Source organism: Acipenser ruthenus, chromosome 4 (genome assembly GCF_902713425.1).
Source record: "Acipenser ruthenus chromosome 4, fAciRut3.2 maternal haplotype, whole genome shotgun sequence".
Lineage (NCBI taxonomy): Eukaryota > Metazoa > Chordata > Actinopteri > Acipenseriformes > Acipenseridae > Acipenser > Acipenser ruthenus.
This window is the reverse complement of record NC_081192.1, coordinates 77,981,450-78,001,681: the sequence shown is the minus strand read 5'-3', so window position 1 is coordinate 78,001,681 and position 20,232 is coordinate 77,981,450. Positions and strand designations below refer to the sequence as shown.

The window sequence follows — 20,232 nt, the reverse complement described above, 5'->3', positions numbered from 1 at the left end:
CATTGTTGTCTTGCTTGGGCAAAAACATAATGAGTATTATGGTAGGGTAAGAGCTATAATCGTTTTTTATTTCCACATTCGTTTTTATTTAAAAAAAAAGGGGCTGGTTTCTGAAGAAAATAAATCCCAGTGTTTTAACTGGAATACAGTTGGTTTTAATTGGACCCGGCGAAGATCTTTGGGGCTGATAAATTACCCTGTTTTAAACACTTTCCCACACTATTAAGGAGAGCAATTAACTTAAATCACAAACAATACAGAACAGAAGCCCTCCAAAGTTAAATGATATTGACATTAACAAAATCATAGATTGTTAAGAGCTCTCAATGCCCAAACTGGAGTTCAGCTAGGTTGTCTATCTGTATTGTATGTCTCTAAAAGAAAACGTGTGAGATGTTTGGTTGGTACCGTTGTGTTAAAACTGGGACAAACTGTAGCATTTCCAGTATGTCAATATTTAGGACAGCAATAAAACCTGTTCTAACTTTTTGGAATTTTAAAGGCAGCTGAATTATAATAATAATAATAATAAAAACATTCATAAATCATAGCAGTGCTACTATCCTTGTCAATTTCTTGACGAAAGAATCATCCATAACTTCAGGCACTTAGTCCGAATCTGGAGGTAAAACTATAAGAATAACTGAAGGAAAGACAGATGTATCTTCTAATAATTCTTTCATTAGTCTTAACCCTGAAGGAAATTCCAGCAACAACAACTGGTGTATGCTAGTCAGAGCTGGTGATTTGCTGGTTTTCAACTGGTCGTGCTGGTTCAGGAGAACTGAGGCTGGCTAAGGAGCTGTTTAAGCTGTTCCATGAATAAATAGGTCCATCAAAAATCAATTTTCTGTAAATGTCTTCAGTCAACTATTTGTTGTTTACACTCTTAAATTAATATATTTGCTGTAAACTGTATCTGGGGTTTCATATACCTGCCAGTAACAGACCAGTAAACATTTGTTCCATTTCCCAGCACACAGCTGGTCACCACACCCACTCACCAGCAGTTGCTAGAAATTTCCGCAGGAATATACAGTAGTTTTGAAGACCACACTTCACTGGAAAAGTGTATTTGATTTTTTATATTTTTGGCCATTCACAGAAACAGCAATTTCCCAATGTTTTTCTTGGCAAGCAAGCTTAAGCAGTAATTGTAAAAGGGATGTGAAAGGGATTGTGAACTCTGATATACAGACGTGCTCAAATTTGTTGGTACCCTTACAGCTCATTGAAATAATGCTTCATTCCTCCTGAAAAGTGATGAAATTAAAAGCTATTTTATCATGTATACTTGCATGCCTTTGGTATGTAATAGAATAAAGCAAAGAAACTGTGAAAAGAGATGAATTATTGCTTATTCTACAAAGATATTCTAAAATGGCCTGGACACATTTGTTGGTACCCCTTAGAAAAGATAATAAATAATTGGATTATAGTGATATTTCAAACTAATTAGTTTCTTTAATTAGTATCACACATATCTCAAATCTTGTAATCAGTCATTCAGCCTATTTAAATGGAGAAAAGTAGTCACTGTGCTATTTGGTATCATTGTGTGCACCACACTGAACATGGACCAGAGAAAGCAAAGGAGAGAGTTGTCTGAGGAGATCAGAAAGAAAATAATAGACAAGCATGCCTGCTCCGGCAGCTTCTGTCCGTCTACCTGGTTGGAGGAAAGAGAGAACTCTCCGAGCCAGAGGTCGGAGAGGAGGATCTAAGGAGCGCAGGCTCTTAGCCCTGCTCCTACCCCTAGAGGGTCGCTTCCTAGCTCCCAGTGTAACTCTTGACTGCACTGCAGGGGACGAATGTTTTTTTTCCAGCCATTTTTTCAAGCCACAGAGACACTGCCAGTGTCTCTTTTACTTACACTGTGCTGTTGATTTGGCAGGAGCCTTTTTCGACCAGAATTTATTCAGTGTCTTTTGCCATTGTTGTGTCTGCTTTAGCGTCACTGCCATCGAAGGTGGCATGCTTGCAGTTGCCAGTGGCTCTCTCAGGTCTTCACCTGCACGACACTTCTTGTGGTACCAGAGCCAGCATCAATGACTACTTTATTTTGGAGAGAAATGCTCAAGCTTTAAAATGATGCCCTATTTGAGGTGGCACAACCAGGCTATCAATGTGATTTAACCCTTAGAATGAGGCTGGCAGTTCCCTGTACGCTACAGAAGTATACCTCCAACCAAATCAAGAGACATGCACGATGGCGGACACCCTCATCGAAGGGTTCTTCTCCTGGTTCAGAGCCCCCAAGAGTTGCACTCTGACCAAGGTAGAAACTTTGAGTCACAGGTGCTTGCTGAGGTCTGCCGCCGCTTGGGGATTCGAAAGACCAGAACCACCTTCCTCCACCCTCAAAGCGACTGTTTGGTGGAACAATTTAACTAGACGCTCTCTGCCCATTTGGTCGTCGCTACCAGGCACCACTAGCGGGACTCGGACCTACAGCTGCCGCTTATCCTGCTCGCTTACAGAACCGCGATGCAGGAGTCTACAGGCTGCACATCGGCCCTACTTATGCTGTGGAGGGAACTACAGACCCCTGCAGAACTGTTGTTCGGGCGGCCCCCAGACTCAAGGCCATTACCTCCCGGCCCTGAGTATGTACGCCGGTTACAAGACTGGATGGATGCAGCCCACCAGTTTGCCAGAGACAAGCTGCAAGCTGCTGGCATGAAACAGAAGCGCAATTACGATGTGAGGGAGAGGGGACGGCACTTTGAAGCAGGGGAGCTCGTTTGGGTCTACAGGCTGAAAAGGAAGAAAGGTCGCTGCCCCGAAGCTTGACAGCCCGTGGGTGGTTCCCTGTAAAGTTCTCGAGTGTCTTGGCGAGGTGGTATACTGGGTGAAACTACCCCTCGCTGGCTCGTCCTGCACAGAGACCGGCTCGCCCCCTACCATGGTGACCGAACAGTTTGTGAGCGGGGGCAGCCACGCACAGACACGGGCAACATGAACTGTATAAGAGACTGGGAGAGGGATGGGATTGTGCTGTAAAATGCCCTGCATAAATGTAAGTGTGTGTCTGTACCAGAATGTGTGGCGAGTGCGTGCTGCTCTCTCTCTTTTACGTTGGTGCCGAATCGATTGGACCGCTCGGCCTATTTACTTTTGTGAATGGGGGCAGAGTGGTACGTCAGCGAATTGGAGAAGGAACCAATCACCAGAGCTCATTTGCATATTGCGTGTTGAATGGACCAATGGTGTGAGACATGGGGGGAAGCAGGAGATATAAAAATGGGCACTGCCTGGAGAGTGAGTAGTAGTCGGAGTGAGTACGAAAGGCCAGAATTAAACAGAAATGGAAGAACGCTGAAAGTGCATCAGATCTTTAAATAAAAATAGCAGTTATAACTGCTTTGGATTATACGCTGTCTCCAGTGTTTCATTTATTCCCACTACAAACCTGCATAACGCAGAACGCTACAATATTGTTTACTTGAAACAGAAATCCGAAATGTAGAACGAGGGGAAATAGGCATTTTTCAATCATCATGACTATATTAGTATTCTAATGTGATGGAGCGTTATGTTTACCGTTACAGTACTAGGTTCCACATTTGCATTGACTGCTACGAATGTTGTTAAGAAGTTTTGACGTGAGAAGAGGACGATGAAGAGATGCAGATACCGGCGCTTGCAATAAAACCCACTCCGTTGTACTCGATCTGTATTCCAATAAATTTCTTTTCCTTCGTAACATCCTAGAAGACGTTCATATTTCCAAAGTACCGGTATAAAAACAACGTCCACACTCATAAGAACACGCACTTTACACGTGTTATAAATACATATTACTTACACTGAAGCACAATGTGATTGTCCCTAAAATTAAACTCGGCTACTAAGTCTATTACTATATGTACACATAAGGTGCACATTTCTATTTTGTATCCATGCTGAAATTTTAAAAAAGCATTATCAATTTCACACAAATATAATCATTAAACATCAACAGCGGAAAGGTGTGCCCTCGCTGTACTCCAGGCACGTGTACCACATTCTAGTTTCCTTTTCTCGTGTCAGATCGGGACATACATAGCATCAACATAATGGGGATGAATTACTATTTTATAAGTTAATTCCACATAATACGTTATTGGGATATTTTGATTTTAACGTTTCATTTCCACCTTTCTGTTGATGAAGGGGATGGATACACGATCATACTCTGTCGTTCAATGACACGTTTGATCACTTACACGGCCCGCACATGTTGCACTTTCTCCTGCTGCACTGGCCGGCTTAAGACCATGGGAAGAGCGCTTTTTTCAAATTATTGTGTTTGAAAACAATGGCGAGAACAGTGAAACGTAACAAAAAAAAAAAAACGTTATTAATCAATCATTTTGAATATAGTTTTCGTTCCAGAAGATAATACATTCATTTCGTTTTGTTTTTTGTTTCTGTTCCATGAAAATTTTCTTTTCTTTTTTTCTCGTTTAACGTTCCGGTTCCGATTACGTTTCGAATCCCTGGAATGTTACGGTGTGTGCAAAACTTACTCTGTGCGAGTTTGTGTTCTCAAGGGGCGCCCTCCAGCGTCTCTTGAGTGCAATGAGAAATGAAAGGGAGGAAGACAGGGTGTGTGTCACACCCAGTGTGGTAGGTGAGCGATGACCACCACCAGTCTGCGCAGCGACACTTCCCTAAACTCTGTTGTGTTAAACTCCGGGCCACACTGCAGAGAATGAATCAAAACAAAGCGGCCACGCGCACATTTCCCGCAGTAATGACGTCACCGCGCCACCTCCTTAAATTCTAGTGCTGAAAGCAAAAGGCAGGCAGTAAGGCAGGGTAGGCGACAAGCAGTTTGCTACTGGGCGTCCCCATTTGTCCCGCTATTTTGCGATGCAATAGCTCCAGAAAGCACATATGCACTAATATGTGTGTGATAAAGTGACGGAAAAAAAAAACAAAACTGTACAGCAGGACGCTCTTCTGCAAAATACAATAGTCTTGTGATCGAATTATAGAGTAAGCGGAAGTGAGGTCAGGGAGGCAGTCTGTCTCCTCCATGTTATTGTTATTGTGGTTGTGTGATGATAATATAAACGGGAGACCAGAGACCCTCCTGATCTGGAGCAGCCTGGGATTATTGTGTACGGGAGACACGCACAATCTGTCATTACAGTGTGCGTAATTCTGTAAACTACAGAGTAGGTGCCACTAGTCCTCGAGAGTAGAGTTGAAATTGTGCTAGTGTTAAAATAGTATTTGCCTGCTGCTGCTGCTGACATGAACGGCATCAGCAAGGGCAGGTTTGAGGTAAGTAGTGTGGTTTCTGCTATGTGTGATTTTTATTGAATCATGTGTGTTATGTGACTGGGAAACTCGATGGCTGCGTTGTGATTTTAAAATATACGGTCTATCTATCTATCTATCTGTCGGTCGTGTATATATATATATATATATATATATATATATATATATATATATATATATATATATATATATATATATATATATATATATATATATATATATATATATATATATATAAATAAAAAAATAAAAGGGCAGCAGTGTGGAGTAGTGGTTAGGGCTCTGGACTCTTGACCGGAGGGTTGTTGGTTCAATCCCCAGTGGGGGACATTGCTGTTGTACCCTTGAGCAAGGTACTTTACCTAGATTGCTCCAGTAAAAAACCCAACTGTATAAATGGGTAATTGTATGTAAAAATATCTTGTAACAATTGTAAGTCGCCCTGGATAAGGGCGTCTGCTAAGAAATAAATAATATATATATATATATATAAGGGTGCTTGTGGGTTAGGTTTCTGGTGTCAGAATGTCGTACACGTTCTTTTTTTACGTACCAAGCTAACATCTTTTGTTCGTCCTGGTAAAACCCACCGAAAGGGTAATCTGCATCTCTGTTTATCTGCACCAGCTGGTAGTGACAGCTCTGGTAAGTGTTTCACTAGTGGTGTAAGGGCTGTCGCGGTCAGTTTATATCGTATTTGATTCATTTATTGATTAATACGGGACCTTACAGTGATCGAAAGAAAATTAGCAACAGAAGCAAAACCGTTTGGGGATTTCAGGAAACATTTAACCAGGTTGCTACCCCTGGTTCTGTCCTAATGTTGTTTCGCTCCTAGATCTTCCATCACAACAAGCTAGTACAGAAATTTAATCAATGGGTCTAGGCTAATTCCCAGAAGAATTGAGGAATCCGAGTGTGTCAAGTCTGTTGAAGCTTGCATGGTTAGTTTGTGGCAAACACAATGGGCTCATCCCTAATTATTAACAGTATTCATAATAATCCTAATAATCTGGGATTTATTTGGCATTTTTAATTCTGTACTTTTTTGATAAACCACTGTTGGTTTGGAAGCTGCACTTTCATGGTGTAAAGATAAAGACATAGCTACAGGAAATGTAGCCAGCAGTCAGAGAGCTCAGCTTGCATGTTTTCTAATTGTTTATATATGTGTTCCACTTTTAAATTAGGGGAAGGGAATTGTCAGCTGTTTGACACTTGTCACCTTTTCAACCAGGCACCTGCACAGAGAAGAGTAATGCTGTTACAGTATTATTAGAATTGAGTGTGACTAAAATAATCAGTGTGGCCCTGCTGAGTTGAGTTTTGTTGGTTTCACAAGTTAAACCCTGTGAGTGTATTTGTGAAATGCATACCCCTATAGCAGTGAAACCTGCTGCAGCTAAAGCAGTGTAGCCAGGGTACAGAATGCTCACGCTTTTGTGAAAGTGGGGAGTAACCATTTAAGCGTATGGCAGGTATAAAAATGATGCTATGCAGCAAAACGTTTGGGTATTCATGGTAGTGGTGTTGTTGTTTATGAGCCTCGGGTCTTCCAAAGGAAGGAGAGAAGATAAAGCAGAAAATGAAGGTTTTGGCCAGCCAAATATGTTGTGGCTTGTGTTTTCACTTCTTTATCATGGACTTTGGAAAAGGGAAGTTCTCATACAGTACAGTATGTGTCTGTTTAAAAATGTTTAGTGATTATACTTTTTTCTTTCAATTATTAGCAAATACTGAACACAATGGGGATACATTAAGCTAGTACAAGATTGCAAGCATATATAAACAAGTGAATTAAATTTAAAGAGGAACATTTTCAAGGTCAAGTGCCCTACTATTTTTTTAATATATATTTTATATTGTGTGTATATATGTTGCAATAAAAGTCTTGTGATTTACCGAAGCTTATTGATAAATCATCGAATAATGTATTTATTCCTGCATATAAATGGTTAATTAACATAATAATCATTAATCCGCTTACAGTAATGCACAACTGAGCAATTCAACATGGTACTGAAGAATATTGTGATCCACTAATGTAGAACAACCATCATTCTGCTAAATTTGCATATAAAACAATTCGCAATTATGTTGAAGGATATTCTCCAAATACCTTGTAGTTTGATGAAAAATAACATTCTGTTAAATGAAAATGAAATCTTAGGACCTTTGTTTTTTCAACAGAAAATCACACTTTGGTTATGACACAAAACACCACAAAGACAGCCGGTGAACAGATATATTGACTTACTTATTGCAGCATTGTAGACTCTTGTGGCACTTGGTGTTACACAGGACTCCTGAAGCCTTACAGTGCTTGGAAGCGAGACATTCAGTCATTAGCCAAAGCCACTTGGTTATGCTTGAGATTTTCCGGTAAATGTCCAAAGTAAAGCGTTATGTTTATTTTGGACATTTACCAATTTGCTTGTTAAATGTCGACAGTTACCAGTAAATCTCCTGCAGCTGGTTTTATCAGAATGCTGGTAATAAAGCAGGATGGCTTCAAGGAGGCAGGATGCTTGTGTGCTTACAGGCTAAACTTTATTCAGAGAATGTAAACAAACTGGAAAACACTAAGGTCTGATTTATGATAAAGTAGCATGCACAGAAAGCTAAACTCATAGTAAAGTATTCACGTTTTAATGTAAAATTGAACCAGGTTTATGGACAACACTGCAGTTTAAACGTTTATGGTTTTGCAGGATTTTCTGATACTAAAACTGACATAGTAAGAAACTACTTTCTTTAGGTGTGCATCGGGTTCCTAATTAGGTTAGTTGTGCAATCAAGTCCATGCTAAATGCTCTGGTTAAGTTAAGGTTTTACCTTCATGGTAACCTGGATCTCCTCCAGCAGGTAGTGACCTAAATGCTCAGATGAGACTTTTAATACTGGTTGGATAAACTCGCTTGATTGCTCGCTGCTGGCACTAGATTGTTTAAGTAACACATATTAACAATGTTTGGGTACAGCGCAAGTAGATGCAAATCATAATAGATTATTGGTCCCCATGTTTTTTGTTTTAAAGAGTTAAACACTCATGAATCGATGAATTGCCCCGGTGCCATATCTTTAACCTTATATATTATATTACAAGCACATGCATATTTTCAGTTGTATTTGAAGGCTTTTGTGAAGAGCCTACACACCTTTTTTGTTTCTTTCTTTTGGAGAGAGCGAGAGAGAGAGAGCAAGAAGTATCCTTTCATCATCGTGTTTGTCTTCTAGATTTGAAACATATTAGGATTATACAATAGACAATACTTTTCAAACGTCATTGAATGTTGTTCCCAGTGCTAACGACCTTTTATCTTTATAAAAAAAAAAAAAAAAAAAGTTGAATAAAATGATACCATTATTTATTATTCATTATTTAAGTTTGAAATGGAGGGGAGAAGTACAAATGGGAGTCTAAATTGCCATTACACAGCAGATAAATTAACTAGATGATCGTGGGGATTATACATTTAAAATACTGTATTTATAATTGAGAACTTTTGATGGAACGAATATATAGAAAGATATAACACATTAAATCAAATACCCACCATCCTGATAATCGTAAATATGGCCCAAAGTCTCTAAATATGGTGTTTTGTGAAGAAAAAAGTTGGGAGCTTACCTTTATGTTTAACATCTGTATGATGAGCAAGCTCATCTCGTCTCATTTTGTATTTATTTTTTTACAATAATCACTCTCTGATGACTTGGAGACATATGGGTCAAATTGGTCTGGTACACTCATGCAGCTGGCAAACCCCCAGCCCTGTCCTAAGATGAAGGTACCTTCATCACTTCATCAGAGTGCCGTCACTGCATTGCTTCAACTTTGATTTAAAGCACTCCCTTCATGCACATTAAATTACAACTGGAGACTGCAGGCTAACCACCAGCCTTCTTATGATTTTGTCATTAGAAGATATATAAAATGGAAATTCAGACACTTTAAGAAAAAGAGAACAGAAAATAATGCTGATGTAACATTTTTAATTGCACATGTCTGCAGTAGTTGTGTGGGAAGGTGGTTGGAATTGAAACTATGAGGTGCTGGGAGGTTTCAAATCCAAGATAACTGTGCCAATGGGTTGCTGGCTGACCCAGCTTAAACAAATTCTGATGACTTTGTTGATAGGGTTATCAAAAAAAATAAAATGAAATCACTTCCCCTTTTAAAGCGGTAGTCTTTCATGCCGCACACTTCCCTTCATTATAAAGGACGCCTTCCAGGAAATCTGTGATTGCTTCTCTTTCTGGGTCCCCAGTGGTGTCTTCAAAATCAAAGCATATTTTTGGCTTCAAGCATGTTAGTCATGGGATTTGCCTGGTTGGTTACAGACAGGCAAAAATGCCCTGGGGATGGGAACAAATTCACTCTCCTGGGTACAATGGTCAACACCATTTTAAAGCAAAGCCTGTTCACAGAGGTTTTAGTGTAGTACAGTACATGTTTAGTAAAACGTACTGAAGGTTTCTTTCAAAACTCCATATTTGAGAATATGCATGGAACATTTATTAAATTTGTTAGCTACAAACACATTTATTCGCATGGCTGTGCAACTTTTCTAAATTAAGTTAACATACCCTAGTCCTTATCCAGCAATCAAATATAATGATATATCACATACACAGTAATTCCCTGGCATTAATATTACAGTATAGCTTTTCTGTGCATTTTAATTATTCAGAAAGCAGATCGGTTGATCTGTTGTAGGTCATTTTAGCTATAGGACCCCCCCCCCCCCCCCCCCCCCCCCACAGCGATAGCCCCACCACCACTTTGTTTCTGATGCTATTTGCAGCAATAGAAGGCTATACATTTTCAAGTTCTGTTGTAGCCCAAGAACAAAAACGGAATGGGGCTGTACTGTACAGTTTAAAAGACTTGTATTGGACCTTAAAAACATCTGCTTAATAATGCAGGGTTATTTGAAGAAAGATATTATTAATCACCTAATTGATTGTGATCATTCTTTAATAATACCAAAATCCTAAAAGTGATATTTTATTTGTGTGTGTGTGTGTGTTTTGTACGATGGGGAGGGGACAAGTAGATTTTTAAGGAGGACAAGTTGGGGTTTTTTTTTCTAGCATTTTGTCCCATAACAAGAAGTGTATTTTTTTTTTCCTTTTTTTTTAATTGCACACCCCTGGTACTATACAATTGCAGTAACTGCTCGGATATGTCGAAGCCTACAGTAGATCAAGAAATTTTGCTGAAGAGATGGATAAATGCAGCATGCTGCAGCCCAAATGAAACTAGTAATGGTGATATTTTATAAATGAACCATAAAGATGAAGTCAGTGGCTCTACTGGGGCTAGAACATGTGTAGGAAAAATAGGGGATGAGGAGACCCGCCAGGTATTTTAACATAGGTTGAACAACAGCAATCGATTCGGCTAAAACGTTGCCTTATAGTCGGCGCGGGTACCCGAAAACCCCAGTACCCGTCAGGTTTTTAATTTCCCGACCCGGGTCTCTTTTTACTACCCGGGCATCGATTATTAATCTGAGAATTTAAAGAAAATGTAGAAAATATGACAATACAGTTGTAAGCACGGGTCTCTGGCCGGTGTAATAAAGACAACATTAAAACAGCACTCTATAGGAATTAAAAGCCAGTTTTACATTTTACCTTTAGGAAAGGTCAGAGGTCATGGGCAATGACATTTTTTTTATAGTGCATACATGGGTTACTATATGTGTTCCATAGTAACCATGACCCTATCTGCACTCTAGCCAGTTTTGTATGTTGTTGATGTCATCCAACGTGGCCGCCATGTTTTTTTTTTATATTGTATACAACTTCCCTTGAACAACCTTTAAAGACAACCACACTAAGATCATGTGTGCCAATTTTTGGTTAAATTGGACTAGCAGTTTCAGTGACAAAGGTTTTTGTAAGCCAGTTTTTTATGTTGATGATGTCATCCAACGTGGCTGCCATGCTTTTTATTGTAGCATCTTCCCTTAACCAAATCTTAAAGACAACCATACCAGGATCAGGTGTGCCCATTTTTGGTTCAGTCGGACTAGCAGTTTGGGAGAAGAAGATCTTTGTAGTTTGTGATTAGGACGTCTATACCATGCGATTTTTACGTCATGCAGCATGGCCACCATACCACACAACCTATCAGCTTCTTATGAACACCAGTTAATCTTGACAAAGGCATTGTTTATACCGTGTTAAGCACAGCGTATATTTTGGGCAAACTCAGATGTTTGGGTCTTGTTATGTGCCATTCACATAGATTTAAATAACAAATGCACTGCTTATTACTGTAGTAATCACTCTTACTAATCCACCAATCAGTTGTTTTCACCTTGTTACATTGCCGTTCACATAGATTTCAATACAAAAGGCAGCACTTTACTGTATTAAAAGCTTGACAGTTCGATCAATCAGCTGTTTGCACGTCATTACTAAGTGATTTGTTGGGTTTACAGTTTGAAGAAAACAGCACTGACTGCAATAACAAGCATGGCTGGAAAAAGAAAAGCGACGTGCATCAGCATGAAAATTCAATGTAAATAAGATGTCTCTGTTAGATACTGTGAGCTTGCTAAAGCATGCTTGGAACTGTTCGTCAGCAAACAATGCAACGTTGCTTCGAAAAAGAATTGGTTTGTGTAGTTGTGGTGATGAAAATAGAACCAAAACTGAAACTCTGACAACACCAGAAGAATTCTCAGCTGTGTCACCTTAGTGACCAGGATGCTCTCCGGCATCCAGATATAGAGTTGAATTGGGAGTTTTTAGAAAACGCTGACAAGGTTTGCCGTCCGTACTTACAAAAAAAGATTGTCCAGATGAGTGTCACAGAGTTCTTCGGTTTTTTTTTGTTTGTTTTTCTTTTAATTTAGTAGTCGGCAATTATTTTTTATTATTTTCTTCCAATTTAGAATATCCAATTATTTTTAGGCTCAGCTCACTGCTACCACCTCTGCGCTGACTTGGGAGGGTGAAGACGAACACACTCTGTCCTCCGAAGCGTGTGCCGTCAGCCGACCGCTTCTTTTCACACTGCAGAGTTACCATGCAGCCACCCAAGAGCTACAGCATTGGAGGACAACGCAGCTCTGGGAAGCCTACAGGCAAGCTCGCAGACACCCGGCCAGACTACATGGGTCGCTGGTGTGCGGTGAGCCGACCTAAGCTCGGTTCTGGATTTTCTACCCGTGCCGACCTCTAATATATGTTGAATTTTTGTGTGTGTATTTATGCAACCTACAGTAGTTGTGAATACACGTTCATCATTTAGTTTTCCTTGCCGTGCAGCTGTGTGTCTTGTTATTGTCAACAACGCATTTCCCAAGGGTCACAAAAGTGAGCAATGTACAGTAAGAATTGGTTAAAATTGAGGAGTGGTGAGTACCGTAATTAATTGTGTCATGTATTATTTTGTGTATCTTGTTTAACTATTGTATGGGGGGGTGGGCGGTGGTGGCAGTTTCTGTAGCAGGAGCATGTAGTAATACAATTTAAAATAAACTTTCATTTCATTCTGATTGGCGCCTTTGCAGTCGTTCGGAGGACAGTTTTTTGTTTTGCAAAGTATATGTGCATTACCGTACTTTTGGTGTTCTAGACACACTATGTTCCTGACATTGTTAATTTATAATGCCTCAACGTTAATAAAGCAACTACAAGTTAATATAACAGCTACCTCTTAGGATATTTTGACATATCTGATGGACCCCTGGAACCTATTAAATGGGATATGACAGGCTCTACTGTAGTTAGATGTCTTGTAGAAGTGCAGTAAATGTACATTTCAGTAGCCTCCAGTACCTCGCATTTTTTATTTTTTCTCTGATCTGCCCAAGAGACAATGGACACGTGAAATGTGTCTTGGCTAAAGCCAAAATAAATCTTTAAAAAATCACTACTGTATTTTCAGAATTATTTTCATAATTATTTTGCTGGGGATTTTTTTCCTTTTTTTGTTAAATATGGACAAATGGATTTGTGGGAACTGCGACACAGCACAAATTAAGTGAGATGACGGGCTGGAAGACCTCCTCAGTGGCCTTGAGAAGTAAGGATGGTGCCTTGCATGTGGGGAGTTCGGGCACAAGGTGGTATGTTGCCCCCTCCAAGAGGAGGAGCTGCCTGCCCAGAAAAGGGGGGGGAAAGGGAGAGCATCCCGCACCCAGAAGGGGGAGAGCCTGAGCGTCCATCGTCCAGAAGGGGGAGGCTGACACTCAGATACTGTGCAGTATTTACAGTGTCTAGGCAGTTTCAGTAAGTGTAGTGTTTTCAAAGGTCATAGCCATTTATTTACTGTTCAAGAACTGATTTAGTAGGAGATATAAATCAAGATTTTGTAGCTGGTGCTGGCCATCCCACGGTTTTTATGGATTTAAATGCCAGTAATAGTACAGCTCCCTCTTTCCTCTTGGGGTTAAATTATTTTTCCTTTTTGGGGGGTCTAAAAATCTAAGTTGTAAAGCAAATAGAAATAAGCATATATTTTTTTAATGTAAATGTAAAGTCACAGACAAAAGCCACTAATTCATATGACAAAGATCAAAATACACAGTTTCTAGTAGTTTAAGAAATCATCTTTGTAAAAGTACAGTCAAACCCACTTAATATCACTTCAATGTGAGCATAAATTGTGACAGTAAGCAGAGTGACATTATCAGGAGTTCATCAGTAACCTAACGAACCAAACGACCGCGTACACATTGAAACCAATTTAAGTTCTCTTCTAAGTCATTGTACTTTCTTGTACGCATTATTTTAATAGCAGAAACCACTTGAGAGTTGTGATAGGCACTCCAAATAGCATTCCTTTTTTTTCTCAAATAGAGTAATTATTTTAGCCTTTGTGGCTATGTTTAAATCTTTTCATTTCTGAGACTTCTGCATTGTAATATGCAATGGTCAAAAAAACACTGCACACTTTTGATCTCCACAAGTCAAGCTGGGTGATCATGTGACCACAAGGCTGTCGAGTACGGTGTATAAAGAATGTGTCAAAATACAGTACAGTTGAATCAGCAATATATAACAGACAAGACAAACAAAACAAACAAAACACAACACTCACAATTTCAGTTTCTGTATTATTTTCTCGCTGCTTAGCACCCTCACAGGTCGGGAGATTTACAACCAAGAATCATTGTATTTCTGTCACAGTCACATAGTGACTACATTACCTGTACATCAGTATTTCATTACATTATTTGAAATGCAGTATCCAATATCACAATTATTTCAACTACAAAATTGAGTGAAAAGAACAGAATATTGGTATTCTGTTATACTGTATGATATGTGGAATTGTCTGCTATTATTCCAAATGATAATGCAACACTACTTCATGCTCATGTGAACACACCTATTTTCGGACGCTGTGTCTTCGTCTTCGTAACCGCACGCTCAAGGCTATTTTTTTTAATGCCTTTATCAGCATACAAATAGATTACTCAGAAAAGTTTGTAATTGTGAATGTAGTAAGGCAATCTTACCCAAAGTCTACTGCCTTCTTGGGGGGACTCAGTGGCTTGAGCACCCCCCCTGAAAATATAAAGACGGCTCAGCCCCTCCTGGGATATTGGTGACTTACCTCCTTATCATTCCAAATTTTATACATACAAAAATTAACAGAACTTTAAAACACTGACCTGGGAGGAGAATATACTGTGATTCTTGAAATGTATTTTTGTTTATGACTGTAAGTCACCCTGGATAAGGACATCTGCTAAGAAATAAATAATAATAATAATAATAATAATAATAATAATAATAATATAGCAGTGGAACTCACACAGACTGAAGAGCCCAAAAGTAATTCCAGGGTTTTGTTTTTACACTGTACAGGCAGCCTCACTGTGCAGTGCTGCTGTGCACGAAGACACTTCAGAGTGCTCAGAAGTGGCATTTACTGTATTGGGTTATGAGAGCTAATAAATAGCACATTGAATCTCATAGAGGATACTCAAGGCTTTTTCTTTTAGTTCACAAAGTGACACTATGTGAGTTGCCTGTAAATCATACTGGTAGAAGATTAGCACAACTGGTATGTGGGAAGTTATTACAAAATAACTTCAGATAACATGTTCTTGGCTTCATCTTGAAGCCATCAGCGTAAAAACATGTTGTCTAAAATTGTCTTGTGAGTAGCAACAGTTTAATGTGTAAAAAGAGTACCAATTAATTCCAATTACAGTAACATAATGTCAGGAATTCAAGCATGTTTATCTTGGCTTTAAAAAGTATGACCGGTCAAGTACTGATCAAGATGGTACTTCAGGTAACAGTACCTGAGGTTAGGCGTTCATGTGTTTCCTAAATGAAATTGGAATTGGCTGAATGCCTCTGTTATGACAAGGATCTTAAAATGAAGCACCTTTTAAAATGATTTACAGACATATGGAAATGATGTCTGTCTGATGCCTGATGCCTGTTGTCTCCAGGCCATTCTGGCTCCTTCCAAATTCTCACAACTGCAGTGAAACAAAACTCTGCAGTTAAGGAAATCAATCCTCAACAAGAACATGAATATTATGATTTAGCCAACCTGCAGTTAAAGTATGACATGTCTGCTCGAGCTGTAATCCTGTGCAGCTCAGAACAGTCAAAAGCTCATTGTAAATGTAACCCATAGCTGCTCTTTTTTTCATAGCATAGTACATCTTATATGGAGTCTGTTTGTCCACCCAACTGTCTTTCTGTAGGTTATTGTAGATGTATCTAGAGAACTGCTTCTCCAATTGTGATGGAACTTGAAACAAGGTATTGAGTCGATCATAATCCTGGGTTGTGTGGAATCTGTCTGGCTGTCTGTCCGACTGCCTTGTCAGAATTTGATGAAACTTGCCAAGGATATTCAGTGTTTATATTCTCAAGGTGTATGGAGCTTGTCTGTCCGACCATCTGCCTGTATGTCACACTTACGTTTTTCATAGATCTAGAGAACTGCTTTTCCAGTTGTGATGAAATTTGATCTGGACATACTGTACTTTAGCACATGCTTTTGTGTGTCAGAATCTGGACTATTGGCCTACGTGAAGGCATCGTTCTTTCTTTCTGTATGTCAAACCTACAGATAGCTAGTTTTGAATTCAGAGCCTTGACATGGCATGGATGTCTTAGCAGATAATAGGCCTAAACAGACATTCCTTCATACAGTACTGTAGCAAGAGACTGGCCCTGTGTATCGAACAGCGTTTCCATTCAGGAAGAGTTCAGCACTTCACATCCCCTCCTCCCTGGGTGAATAACATCTCAGATAAGAAGCACAAGCTCAACAATTCAGGTCAGGCAGCAAAAAAGCAACTTCTCCACCAGTAATCGAGACTCTTTCAAGACTGATGAACACAGTCAGCTGTGCCCGAGGGGCTGCTGTTGTGCTCTGCTGATTTTCACGTCTGACTTCCTGCCCCCGTGCAGTACTAGCCTGTCCGTTTCCTTGTGTCGTGGTGCATTGGGTCTCTTACTGTGCTGGATGTATGCCATACAGTACTGTATAAGAAATTAGTTCGCTTTTGGCATTCACAGCCTGGATCCCACTCCTTTCTGTCTGACAGTAGCGTGTTGCTAATCAGTGTGGGACAGTTTTTCACACCCAGCACATTTTTTTAACTCTGATCTCAGCTGCATTATTTCTAGTGTTTTAGTGTTTTTTTTTTTTTTTGTTCAGCTTCATTTTATCCAAAGCACCTCTGACTTCTCTGAAATGGGTTCAGATATGTTGATGGAAATAAGAAATGTGTACACCTCCAATCTTAACCCTTTCTAATACCAGTTGTATTCAGGTTTTATCACTGGAACCATTTGAACCCTGTTGTAAAGTGTATCTAGTGTTGCATTTATCACAAAGGAATTGTCATATTTTAAACTTTAAAGTATACGCCAACTGCTCTCTATTGTAAATCATTAAAGGCAACCGGTTTACTGTTGCATATCAGTCTAGAAACGTTGCAAATACTAAAACAAAACACATTTTATCGAACATGAAAAATGTGTGTCTTTCAAGATACACATTTATTTATGCTTATTCAATAATATCTTCAATAGTTGTTGTGTTTTTAACTCATTCCTCAGTATGAGGATAAACAGCAGCTGCTGGCCTTGCAATGAAAGCTTCATCTGTGGGGAATCCTGCCTCTTTTTGAAGTTTGTAACCTATAACCCTGCTGTATCACAGACTTCTTTCCACTCTATTTATTTTTTTGTAGTGACCTTTATATTGTACTCCACCGGTTGTTGCACCCACCAGTTCTCGTTATCAAACTCATTATCATCTTGCTGAGACACCTCCGTTGGGTATTCAGTGAGAGAGGAGCAAAGCAAACGTGCTGTAAAGAGGAAGGGATTGCAAACAATTTGACCAGGTGCTATTGTAAGGAAACTAGGATTGGTACTATAGACAAGGAGAACTGCACAGTTGTGTCCATTTAGTCAGAGATGGGTAGTAGAATACCATTTTAAACTAAAGCTGAGGGAACATGAAGCCACTTTGTGATTTGGAACTGTTTGCCTTTCCCAGCTTTCTTTAGCAATATCTAGCACAGGATACCACAGGGCTGTCTACCATAAAGCAATTCAAATGGGGGAAAACCCCGTGGACGACTGGGGTACTTCCCTGATTGCAAACATTAGGTATGGTAGCAAGGTGTCCCAGTTCCTCACATCCTTGCGTATTACTTTCCGTAACATGTGTTTTAACGTTTTGTAAAATGTTTCCATTAAACTTCTTGTTTGTGGGTGGTAAACTGATATTGGGTTAGGTTTGATTCTTAACAGTTCACACAGGTCTTTCATTAAATTGGGAACGAACGTTGTACCCTAGTTAAGAACATAAGAACATAAGAACATAAGAAGAACATAAGAACATAAGAAAGTTTACAAACAAGAGGAGGCCATTCAGCCCATCTTGCTCATTTGGTTGTTAGTAGCTTAATGATCCCAGAATCTCATCAAGCAGCTTCTTGAAGGATCCCAGGGTGTCAGCTTCAACAACATTACTGGGGAGTTGGTTCCAGACCCTCACAATTCTTTGTGTAAAAAAGTGCCTCCTATTTTCTGTTCTGAATGCCCCTTTATCTAATCTCCATTTATGACCCCTGGTCCTTTTTTCTTTTTTCAAGTCAAAGAAGTCCCCCGGGTTGACATTGTCTATACCTTTTAGGATTTTGAATGTTTGAATCAGATCGCCGCGTAGTCTTCTTTGTTCAAGACTGAATAGATTCAATTCTTTTAGCCTGTCTGCATACGACATGCCTTTTAAACCCGGGATAATTCTGGTTGCTCTTCTTTGCACTCTTTCTAGAGCAGCAATATCCTTTTTGTAACGAGGTGACCAGAACTGAACACAATATTCTAGGTGAGGTCTTACTAATGCATTGTAGAGTTTTAACATTACTTCCCTTGATTTAAATTCAACACTTCTCACAATATATCCGAGCATCTTATTAGCCTTTTTTATAGCTTCCCCACATTGTCTAGTTGAAGACATTTCTGAGTCAACATAAACTCCTAGGTCTTTTTCATAGTTCCCTTCTTCAATTTCACTATCTCCCATATGATATTTATAATGCACATTTTTATTGCCCGCATGCAATACTTTACACTTTTCTCTATTAAATTTCATTTGCCATGTGTCTGCCCAATTTTGAATGCTGTCTAGATCATTTTGAATGACCTTTGCTGCTTCAACAGTGTTTGCCACTCCTCCTATTTTTGTGTCATCTGCAAATTTAACGAGTTTGCTTACTATACCAGAGTCTAAATCATTAATGTAGATTAGGAATAGCAGAGGACCTAATACTGATCCCTATGATACACCACTGGTTACCTCACTCCATTTCGAGGTTTCTCCTCTAATCAGTACTTTCTGTTTTCTACCTGTTAACCACTCCTTAATCCATGTGCATGCATTTCCTTGAATCCCTACTGCGTTCAGTTTGAGAATTAATCTTTTATGCGGGACTTTGTCAAAAGCTTTCTGGAAATCTAAATAGACCATGTCGTATGCTTTGCAGTTATCCATTTTCAATGTTGCATCCTCAAAAAAGTCAAGTAGGTTAGTTAGACATGATCTCCCTTTCCTAAAACCATGCTGGCTGTCTCCCAGGATATTGTTACCATATAGGTAATTTTCCATTTTGGATCTTATTATAGTTTCCATAAGTTTACAAATGTATTTTGATATCCCCACTCTAGAAAAGACTTTGTAATGGTTTTTGAAGCGGTATTCCTTAAGGGAATTACTTCAGGGTATCGGGTTGCATAATCCACAATAACTAAGATATATATTAATGCCCCTGGGCTGACCTTGTTAGTGGCCCTACCAAGTCAATGGTGATCCGGTCAAATGCTACATCAGTAATGGGCAGGGGAACTAATGGGGCTCTGAAACATGTGCAGGGGCTTGTTAATTGGCACTCTGGGCAGGAGATGCATTAGCGTTCAACCTCCTTATCTATTCCTAACCAAAAAATCGTTTTAATATTCGTTGAGTGGTCTTCTCCACTCCTAAATGAGCCTCAGATAAGTGACTATGGGCCAGCTGCAGTACCGTGAGCCTGTGTGTTTGCGGCACCAGCAACTGCTCCGTCTCCACCTCAAAAGCTCAGTTTTTTATTATATAATAGTTTCCCGTTCCACAGTATTACTGAGTGTGCTAGCTTTGGGACCACCCCAACCCGCACCTCACACACCTTTTCGTGGAACTCGATCATTAGTTTACAGGTTGGGTAGAAATTCACGTCCCCATGCACACAAGTAATACCGGTTTTCAGATTATGTTCCAGTTGACTGGGTTTCACAAAATTAGTTGAAACCAGTGAAATTGCACTGCCTGCGTCGCTGAGAGACATTCCCATTTACCTTCACAGGTATCATAAACCTGTGCATTCCTACAGCAACATGTACCAGGTTTACCACCCCACAATTCTATTCATTAAACCCCACATTGCATTACATTGCCTCAGCTCATTT

At 39.5% G+C, this 20,232-nt stretch overlaps 1 protein-coding gene across 2 annotated transcripts in view; it reads left to right on the top strand.

The window, feature by feature from the left end:
• The first annotated feature begins 4,772 nt into the window (after positions 1-4,772).
• Positions 4,773-20,232, top strand: part of LOC117400408 (F-box/LRR-repeat protein 2-like) — a 76,445-nt gene continuing 60,985 nt past the window's right edge. For both annotated transcript variants that reach the window (XM_034916553.2, XM_034000320.3), the window contains exon 1: positions 4,773-5,274. In XM_034916553.2, coding sequence (XP_034772444.1) covers positions 5,245-5,274 — 30 coding nt within the window. In that variant the 5' untranslated portion in view covers positions 4,773-5,244. The remainder of the gene's footprint in view (positions 5,275-20,232) is intronic.